Genomic DNA, 10958 nt, shown 5'->3' on the forward strand with positions numbered 1-10958 from the left:
ACTTTTGGGATAGCATTTGAAATGTAAATAAAGAAAATACCTAATAAAATAATTTTAAAAAAAAAAGAATGACTTCTTAGCCATGTGTGTTGGTGTTACATACCTGTAGTTCCAGCATTGAGGAAGCTAAGGCAGGAGGAGACTGTGTCCAGAAAGGAAGGGAAAAGTTGTGTCTTAGCTGGGGAGTAGCCCAGTGGTAGAGGCATCAGGTCTGGATTCAAACTGTAGCAACAAAAAGTGTGGACTTTTTTTTTTTCGGAGACAGAGAGAAAACCCATTTTAGAACGCATTACTCACTCATGCATTACTTCACATTCTTTTTTTTTTTTTTTTTTAAGATTTATTTATTTACTATATGTAAGTATACTGTAGTTGTCTTCAGACATACCAGAAGAGGGCGTCAGATCTTGTTACAGATGGTTATGAGCCACCATGTGGTTGTTGGGATTTGAACTCGGGACCTTTGGAAGAGCAGTCGGTGCTCTTAACCACTGAGCCATCTCACCAACCCATTACTTCACATTCTTATGTTCCACAGTAAGAACACTTTCAGCACAGCACAGATTAACTGTGGTTACTGTAGTAGAAGTTTTCTGAAACATCCCTCCTGAAATTGAAGTTTTATAACCTTTACCATTTCCTCTATTCTTTTCTGTTTGAGTTCTCTCCCCAGGTAAGGTGGGGAGACATTGGTGCTTCCAGGGTTTGGGGACAGTGCTTATAACCCACATGACTGTGAGTGAGGAGATATACCATAGGAGTTTGGTTGCTTGATGCTATTGCATACATGTAAAACTCTTCTTTGATAAACCAAAGTTAGATCTTAACAGCTAACTGTAATATGTAAAAATAAATGAACTTTGAGTGTTGTGTTCTGTTATGGTCTGCTAGTCTAGCTGGTATACTTTTACTCATACGTGATTTTGCAACATCAAGTTTGGTTATGTAGAAAATGCTGGTATACTCAATTGGAAAGATTTTCCATATATAGATGCACTTCACCATATTCAACTAAACAATCATATTTGTTGCTAATACCACTTATATCTATAACTTTTTCTTATCACTGTTACCTGACATGAAACACCTTAAAGGTGGTTTATTTTAGCTTACTCTTTCAGAGATTTCAGTCGTAACAAGGAAGGGATGGCAGCAGAAGGAGTGATCTATGTCAGTGGGAACTTGCTGCAGCAACTGTGCATTCTAAGTCCAGCTCCCACTCACCCACCTCCACCATGTCCCTCAAAGGAAATAGTGGGAGTGGATGGGTAGGGGAGCAGAGGTGGGGGGAGGGGTATGGGAAACTTTTGGGATAGCATTTGAAATGTAAATAAAGAAAATAATAAAAAAAAAAAAGAAAAGAAAAGAAAATGTGAGCCTGGAACCAGGTGTTTCTGATCTAAGCTGTAGCATTTTAAAACCAGTAACTTTATTTTATTTTACTTTATTTTGTGTCTGTGTGTATGTCCACAGCACTTACATGTAGGTAAAAGGACAAGTTGCAGGATTGTCTTTGTCAACGTTTATGTAGATTATGTAACTTATCAGGGTTGGCAGCAAGCACCTTTACCTATTACCCATCTCCCCAGCCCCAAACCATAACACTTAGTCAGTAGAAAAAAATTTAGGGACTGAACCTCTAGGTTTTGTCCTAGTTGTCCATCGTTTGTTGGGGTCCAGTCTGATCAGTTCCCCCTGTGCTGTTCCCAACCCTGGGATTTAATACGGATTGCACATCCTTTGCACCTGCCCAGTCTGGTTAGTTGCCTGACTTCAACCCATTTACACCATCAGCATCCAGTCTGCCTTAACCTAGAACCCACATCTGGACATGGGTCAAGGCTGGTAAGTCACTGGAACCTAGCCTGCAACATCTTCACCCCTCAGGCTGTTCATAAGTGGCACAGCCTGTAGCTCTCACCCCTCCAAACTGGTCAAATGCAGCGAATAACTGATCATGGGTGCCTGGCCAGAACTAATATAGACTTAACACAGCCTACACCCAAGGCTATGGAACATCATGAAAGAGGGGACAGAAAGATTCTGAGAGCTTGGGGATCAGGACATCTGCTTCAAGACTGTGTCTTTTAGATATGACATCAAAGCTGTACCCATGACATTTCAACAACATTGCTGCCTAAACAAGACCTGACCCATAGCACTCCAGTGGGCATGCCAACATGGATGGTGAGAATCTCACAAAGCACTACTTCTAGATGAAGAGCTGTAGGCAGTTAATGACTGCTGAGGGAGGTAGAATCAGTTTTTCCCAGGAATGACTCCCCAATTGGTTTCTCTGTACTGAGGGTCAGCCCTAAAATGTATATACTTGCAACAACACAAAGTGGACTCAAAAGGTTGTATTTATTTTTTTATTTATTCATTCATTCATTCATTCATTATAATAACTAATGATAAAGAAGATATGAGTTGGAAAAGGAGGAGGTGGGACATGGGAGGACTTGGAGGAAGGGGAAACAGATATAAATACAGTTCATATATGTGAAGTTTAAAAAATGTTGACACTGCAAAGATTTTAGCCCAGTGTCTGGAAGCATTGTAACTTCAACACACACAGTCTTTCATAATTTAATTTTCCTTTGGAATTACCAATATTATTATCTATATCCATATTGTTTCTGTTTAAATGAATGACTACTAAATGCCAAAATCCAAAAGATCATATTTAATGTTAGGTATAACTGAAGGTATATAAACTAAAAACATCGTTTAACAAAAATTACACTCCTGTTTTTTAAAAGCTATTCTGTTCTAAACACTAAGACAACCAACCTACATTTGTAGCAAAAGCACATGACATGTGCTTACAATTTTAGTACACAAAATAGTAAAATTCGTGGACTGAAAAGTTTACCTTGAGTAACAGCTCAGATTTCAAATAACATTCTTTTAAAAGAACTGTGAAGCTGGCCAGCTTTCCTTCCTACTTCCCTTTTTGTCTATGGACTGGAGTAGAGTCCAGGTCTCCTGCAAGCTCATCTACCGCTGTGCTGTATCATCAACTTACTTTCTTTCGTTGGTGGTGTTTTTATTTTACTCCAAGAACATGGCAGCAAAAATACAAAGATTATAATTAGTATAATGGATGTTCTACTTAGCTGCTTTTCGTTCAGATATTCCAGTGGTTTAACTTGCTTCTTACATATTGGGAACAGTCAACTTAGCATAAGAGAAAGGAAATACATCTAGATAGGCTTATGGTGTCCTCTTTGTTAGGTAACTAGTTTCTACCCTGTAGGCCTCCTGGAATGGTACCAATCACACTGGACACATTTTCTATCTTACTGACAGTAAGCATGTCTAGCTTACTGACAGAATGGGCATAATGTGTCATCTGTGGATGCTCTTTCCTATAATCAGGAAGATTGTACAGAGAAACCTCATTGTGACTGAGGAGATGTTACTCTGCATCCAGATGAGGCACACTGCCCAAGTATTTCCATTTGACTGTGCTTTAGCACCTTAAGAGGCATAGATCATTTTTGTTGATTTTTTTTTATTTTTACTAGTTCTTTGAGAATTTTACATAATGCATTTTGATTATATTCATGCCCTCAACCCCTCCCAGATCTACTCCCTTCCCAATCCACACAGCTTTGTGTCATCTTTTATTTTAAGCCCATTCAGTCCAGTTTGTGCTGCACATATACTCTTGATGTGTTGCCTTGCTCTGAAGTGGGGTTGACCTACCAAGCCAACCTTAAAGGAAACTGACTCTCCTTTTGCAGAAACTTGGTGCTAACACCTGCAGCATGGAGAGAGGACTGGTCCAGAGTCCCATCCCTAGATCTGGAGCTAGCTACTGGCCACTGATAGCTCTCAGGTCCCTTTGTATAGAATAGTTTTATAGGTCAGTTTTTATGATTTCAAGATTCTATATTAAGTTATTACCTAGTGATATTTTTTTAAATTTGTATTTAGTGTACGCATGTGTGCATGCACACTCACACACTTGCTTTTCAGTTGCACATATGGAGATCAGAAGACAACTTTAGGAGTGGGTTCTTCACCTCAGAAGCCTAGGCTTCAACTCAGGTCATCGGGTTTGCATGACAAGGGTTTTAACTCACTGAGGCCCCGACTAATATTTTTAAAGTTAATAACAAATTTATTAGCTACTTCTCATCTTTTTTTTAACTTTACATCTTATGATTGAAATAGGATCTTTAGTCATTTTTAAACATCAAGTTAAAGCTAGAAGAAAAATCTGGTGGAAAAATTGAAGTTATTGAATAGAACAAAGGGATTCTTTGGATTTTGTTTATTTGTGCTTTTCCCATGTTAGAATTTTTTAAAAAAGAAAATGGACTGAATTGATGTGAGCAGTGTCCTGAAGACTTTAGAGCCCATTGACACTCCTGAATGGCTAAGGCACATAGGTGACTTCCTGCTATTTGTCCTCTTTATCAAACTCTTTTGTGTCAGATTTTACTATTGGTGGAAAGCTAAAAAACAAAACAAAACAAAACAAACAAACAAAAACTTTAAACATGGTGCTATAGTAAGTGAGCTGTAGTGTCAGTTATAGAACTAAAGTGGAAGACAGAAGCAGGCAGAAAGAATAGACAATCAAAGTGGACGCTCAGTGCCATCCTTTCCTGCTTAGGAAGCTTGGACCCACACTTGCTCTTTAACACTACCCAAAAAAGAAACCAAGAGTCAGGTTACTGTTCTTCCTGTCTCCTCAAATGTAAATTAGAAGTAATAGCTCCTGTATTTGAAAGTTTAGATAAAGCAGTGTTATATAACCACACCTGACATTGATGTTCTGAGTAGACCAGACATCAAGTCATTCTTCCTTTTAAAAGAGTAAAAAAAATATTATACCAAAGTATAACTACATTATTCTTTTCAGGCCACTCGACCAGATATGATCAGGATCTTGTCAGCAGCCCTTCATGTAGTACTAAGGAGGGATATGTCCTTGAACCGAAGACTTTATGCATGGCTTCTTGGTAGGTAATTAATGAGCATGCTTATAATTGACAAAAAGAAGAAAATAAAAAGAAATTTGCTATAATCTCAAATTATATGAAAAAACTAAACATTTATGTATAAACAAACAATAAAAAATAGAAACTGTGCCAGAAAGGTGGCTCTGTGCATAAGAGCATCAGCTGCTCTTCTGAAGGACCAGGGTTTGGTTGCCAGCACCTGCATCAGGTAGCTGAACACCATCTGTAACTCCAGCTCCAAGGGATCTAGTACCTTCCCCTGGCCTACAAGGGCACAGTATACACACACAACACACACACACACACCCTACCACCACCACCACGATGATGATGATGATGATGATGATGATGATGATGATGATGATGATGATGATCATCAACCCAGGTGGAGGGAATACTAATCATGAATTTTTTGAGCAAATTTCAGAAGCTTATTAATTGAACCAGCTATTTTAATCCATAAAGTCGTGTTCACTTTAATAGGATATTTTCCTCTTATAAATTTCTATGATTATACTTAATGTTAGTTTATTAAAAAGAATAAATCATCAAAATTATGACAAAATTCCAAAACTTCACAGTCACCAACGAATTGTAAGTAGTAAGTACCACTGCCTCAGAGGTGATACCAGTGTGAGACACTGTGTGCACTTTAGGCCATAGAGCATTAATTACATGCACATCATCTTCAGTCTTTGTATGAGTGGTTTGCCTGTCCTCACAGCTGCTTACTAGAATGAAAGGTCATTTTATAACTTACCTTAGATATTGTAGTTTTTTCACTGTAAGATTTGGTGTAAAATAAAAAGATAATTCTGGAAGGATACTATTAGACTCATCTATTGAATTGGTTTCCCTTTATTAAACTATCTAAAATGGTCTCTCTTGCTGACAATGAATGGGCTACTAATTGGGTAAGTGTTTAGTGCTGTTTTTGAGATATTTTAGCATTTAGTGAACAACAGTATTAAGGCTTCCATTTTAATTACTTTTGTGATTTATTCCCATGGAGGTTTTGATAACAACGGTGCTATCATAGGACCCAGGAGCACACGACACAGTAATCCTGAAGAACATGCCACGTACTATTTTACAACCTTTTCAAAGGAATTGTTAGTCCAGGTAACAGCTGTTTTTATTATTCTTTGCTTACCTCCCATTGAAAAGCCTAAGACAAACTCTTGCTTTAACTAAATTCATAATTGAAGAAGTAAAGACAAGACTGAAAAACATACAAAGAATGACTGTAATACACGTATACCTACTGCAAAATGGTAATCATGGCTGGACTCCATAGGAGGACAGCGTTTGAAACTGTCTGCCCTGTGAAAGTTGGGTCAGTTCAAAGGCTGCCCAGGACCTAAATTTCCTATGAAATCTCAGGCAGTTAGGCTTTTGCAGGCTACATATGATAAGACTGCAACTCTCATAGAAACATTAAAATTAGCCATTTATTTCCTAATACATTTAAGATGCCTCAAAATATTCTAACAGGGTGTATTAAGACTAATGATTATTCCAGCATTTTTCTTTATTTATGTATTTGATTATGAAACAGAATCTTACTGTGTAGCACAGTTGACCTTGAATTCATGGCCTACCTGCTTTAGCGTCTAAAGTGCTGGTATTATAGGTGTGTACCATCATGTGCAGTTTGAAACTTTTTTTTAAGATTTATTTATTTATTTATTATATGTAAGTACACTGTAGCTGTCTTCAGACACTTCAGAAGAGGAGTGTCAGATCTTGTTACGGATGGTTATGAGCCACCATGTGGTTGCTGGGATTTGAACTCCGGACCTTCGGAAGAGCAGTCGGGTGCTCTTACCCACTGAGCCATCTCACCAGCCCTGAAACTTTTTTAAATGAAGGCAATTGTACATTGAAATTTAAATAACTAAGAAGATAATTGCATACCAGATCTCTCAGTGGTAAGATGGCATAATTGAAATTTATGTCCAAAACAGAAATATCCACACCTAGAGGGCCAACACTCAAATTCTCAATACACTTCTCTTGACTTTCCTTTTTTTTCCCCAGTGAAAATTCATGATCCAGATTAATGGTCTACGCTTGTAGCCCAGCACTCAGGATGAGAGCAGGAGGATGGGTTTGCTGTCAGCCCAGTCTTTATAGTGAGGCTGTATCTCAAGACTAAATTACAGACGAATAGTGAAAATAATAAAGCATTGTGCTTTCTCCCTGGCACAGAAAAAAGACACCTATCAGAATAGCACAGAGCATGTGAAGCTGCGTTTCAGATGGGTATAGTTAAAAACTGTATTAAAAATATTACTAGTTTCTAAATCACTAGTATGCTTCTCTCTTTTAAAGGCCATGGTGGGAATCTTACAAGTGAATGGATTGGGAGAAGAAAGCACTCTCATGCAGGATTTAAAACCTTTTCGTATTTTAATCAGTTTATTGGACAAACCTGAACTAGGTAAGATTTGGTGCTGTTCCAGAACATAAGATGGCATGCTTTTGTATTGTTTCATAATAAAGTAAGATGAAGACATTGGAAAAATTGTTGTATTTTGAAATGAATTTTAAATACGGATTCTTAACAGTTTCTTACTAAAGTTACAGGTGTGCAGCTGGCCTTTACATCAGCATAAGACCTATGTTTTACACTGTGTTAGGCAACAGAGTCATTGTTGAAACAATATCTCAGACTCTTAACCATTATTCTCTGAAATGGAAACATTTTTGATCTATTATAATTAACTTATAGTTCATATGATTTGAGAGCTGGAACAGAAATAGTGAGTTATATATTTCCTTCATAGTCTTCTTGTTGCTCTTCTGTACTTTCCTTCATTGTATGTATATTATATATCAGATATACTAGAAAATTAACTAGAAAAATCAATTTTTTGCTTTTTGCTATTATAAAATAGGTAAAATTCCTAATTATTAAATTTTTGGCACATATACTATAAATCAGCTCTTAAAAGTGAAATTTTTAAATATGTAAGTAGTGAGTGTGTGAAGAACTTCAGTAGAGTCAATTTTTAGGTGTTCTGTGATTGTGATGAAGCTGAGAGGATTTTTTAAGGAATAGTGGGAGCTGTGAAGCAGACAGGTCTATCCTTCTGAGTTTGATAGTTATTTAGTCACAGCACTGGTGTGGACAGTCATCCCGGAAGCTGAACAGTGCATCTCTCAGAAGTTTCTCCAAGTTGTTCAGACTGTCCTGTGAGTCTGCTGTTCCCATTTGGGATGAGTAAGATAAGACTCAAAACTAAAGAGCCTGTCAGTGGTAACGGGACTGTTAATGTGACCCTCTACTTTAGATAAATGTCCATCCCACTATTTACTATTAGACCATGTTTTAAAACATAGAGTTCAGTTTAGCTTCTTAAAGTACTTTCTTCAAAGCATGCTTCAACTGGATCACTCTTCATGTTGTCATGATTTGCTAGTATTAAGTTATTTCTGCCTATAATTTGCTATATATTAATTTTAGGACCTGTAATCCTAGAAGATGTTCTGATTGAGGTGTTTAGAACTTTATATTCTCAGTGCAAAGCAGAATTGGATCTTCAGATGGAACCACCCTTCAGCAAGGACCATGCTCAGTTAAGCAGGTAGATTGCTAAAATTTAAGCAAGACATAAAGATGGATTCATTTTAGTGCTTATGAAATGGACTCTACTATATGAATTCATATAATGAGATTATTAGTAATGGCTAGGGAATTTACTCTAAAGTTTATATTATGATAAATAAAATTATCACTTTGATAGTATGAAGTATAATTAATTGTACTCATTATTTAAAAAGGTGCTTTAAACAAGATAGTAATCATTACTTGATTGATTCTTTTTTTTTTATTTTCTTTATTTACATTTCAAATGCTGTCCCAAAAGTTTCCTATACCCCTCCCCCCACCTCTGCTCCCCTACCCACCCACTCCCATTACTTGGCCCAGGCCTTGCCCTATGCTGGGTCATATAAAGTTTACAAGACCAAGGGGCCTCTCTTCCCAATGATGGCTGATTAGGCCATCTTCTGCTACATATGCAGCTAGAGACACGAGCTCAGGGGGTACTGGTTAGTTCATATTGTTGTTCTACCTACAGGGTTGCAGCCCCCTTCAGGTCCTTGGGTACTTTCTCTAGCTCCTCCATTGGGGACCCTGTGTTCCATACTTGATTGATTCTTAATTATACCAGTTTGGGAAATTAATAGTTGGGCTGACAAGAGGGCTAAGAGGTTAAAGAAAGACACTTGGCTCCAACCCTGACTTTTTTTTTTTTGTTTGTTTTTCAAGGCAGGGTTTCTCTGTGTAGCTCTGGCTGTCCTGGAACTCACTCTGTAGACCAGGCTGGCCTCGAACTCAGAAATCTGCCCGCCTGCCTCTGCCTCCCAAGTGCTGGGATTAAAGGCGTGCGCCACCACCGCCTGGCTCAACCCTGACTCTTGAGTTCTATCCACTGGAGTCATATGGTAGAGGGAACGAAACCATTGCTGTAAATTGTCCTCTCAACCTCCACATGCTCATCATGCCATGTACATGTATATACACAGAATATAGGAGCACATGTACAAGCTAAGCAGGAAATCTGTGGTAGTTAATGTGAAAATAATAGCCCTGCCCGAGAATTTTAATTTATACACTCACAGGAGACTGACACATGTCAGTTAATGAAAAAAAGTCTTTTTCTGTTCTGTGTTAGGTGGATCGCTTCTTCTCTAGTAGTACTGCTACTGTAATATAGGACAAAGGTTCCCAGACTTCTATTGTTTTTTGGTTTTGGTTTTGGTTTGGTTTGGTTTTCACTAATTCTGCCTTTCATTATTGACTCTTTGGTGGTAATTGGGTAATACCCTTAACTTGCCTAAAGCATACTTTTATATGTACATAAAACATATCCATATGATTTCTGATGATATATTTCTCACTTTTTTGTTAGAAAAGTTGTACTCTGTACTAATTTGTATTCTCCTAGGGAGTATGTTAGTTCTTTTTGTCCCTCCCTGACAGTATCTACATAATACAGTCACTCTAGTTATAGAACGGACAGGGGAAAATAGGTGAGAAATAGTCTAAAGGTAAGCATGGAATCAGGTCACTTGTTCCTGGGAGTCTCTGTAGTGAGCAGGTTGCAGTAACTCTGCTTCACACCTGCTTTTTCCCTGCTGTTGCTCAGGTGGGGCCTGGAGAGTCTACCGCTTAACTGCACACCAGCACCTTATTGGTTTTCAAGCTAAACTTTATCACTTGACTAGTCAAAAACTGGTCATAATTTACCCTTTGAAAGAAAATCCTGACTAGCATAGAAAAGTCAGCAAGATTCCATAGCAGGAAGGCTGCTGAAAGCACATCACAGTTTAGTGTATATGTGCCAACGGAAACAAAAAGTCTTGATGCCAAATTAACAACTGCACACTTAAGAGAGTCCCCAAGCAAGCTGGGTGTCATGACTCAGAGTTGTAATGATCCTAGCATCTGGCCATGGGAGGCATAGGCAGGAGATTCTCAAGTGCCACTGTCTTACACATGACAGCAGCATGTCTCAAAAGAGGCAGAGGGAGCCTGCCTTTCCTGGTCTCTTGTGGGTTACTCTGCAGAGAGTATGTTAAACAAATTCTGATTTTCATTCTTTTGAATTATGCAAACTCAAGTTCTGAAAAGTAGTTCTATATAACAGAGTGGGACTAGATTATGTCACCATTGCAGTCAACTCCAATCAGGCAGTATTCTAGCAGCTGTGTAGTAATGTGGACTGCCCTAATAACGCTGCACTCGACTTTGAAAAATACATTAATATTTCTTTTTTTTGCAGTTTTATTTTTTTATTAGATATTTTCTTTATTTACATTTCAAATGCTATCCCGAAAGTTCCCTATACCCTCCCCCCGCCCCTGCTCTCCTACCCACTCACTCCCTCTTCTTGGCCCTGGTATTCCCCTGTGCTGGGTCATATAAAGTTTGCAAGACCAAGGGGCCTCTCTTCCCAATGATGGCTGATTAGG

General features: G+C 38.1%; 1 protein-coding gene across 10 annotated transcripts in view; it reads left to right on the plus strand.

Moving 5' to 3' along the window:
* Dop1a (DOP1 leucine zipper like protein A) overlaps positions 1-10958 on the plus strand; it is a 92061-nt gene that overhangs the window by 29689 nt on the left and 51414 nt on the right. For 7 of the 10 annotated variants that reach the window (XM_029542729.1, XM_029542730.1, XM_029542723.1 and 4 more), the window contains exons 7-10: positions 4877-4976; positions 5989-6098; positions 7311-7419; positions 8446-8566. In XM_029542729.1, the coding sequence (XP_029398589.1) occupies positions 4877-4976; positions 5989-6098; positions 7311-7419; positions 8446-8566 (440 nt within the window). The remainder of the gene's footprint in view (positions 1-4876; positions 4977-5988; positions 6099-7310; positions 7420-8445; positions 8567-10958) is intronic. The other 3 variants (XM_029542731.1, XM_029542726.1, XM_021205946.2) reach the window with 1 other exon arrangement.

The sequence above is a fragment of the Mus pahari genome, chromosome 10 (genome assembly GCF_900095145.1).
Source record: "Mus pahari chromosome 10, PAHARI_EIJ_v1.1, whole genome shotgun sequence".
In the NCBI taxonomy this organism is placed as follows: domain Eukaryota; kingdom Metazoa; phylum Chordata; class Mammalia; order Rodentia; family Muridae; genus Mus; species Mus pahari.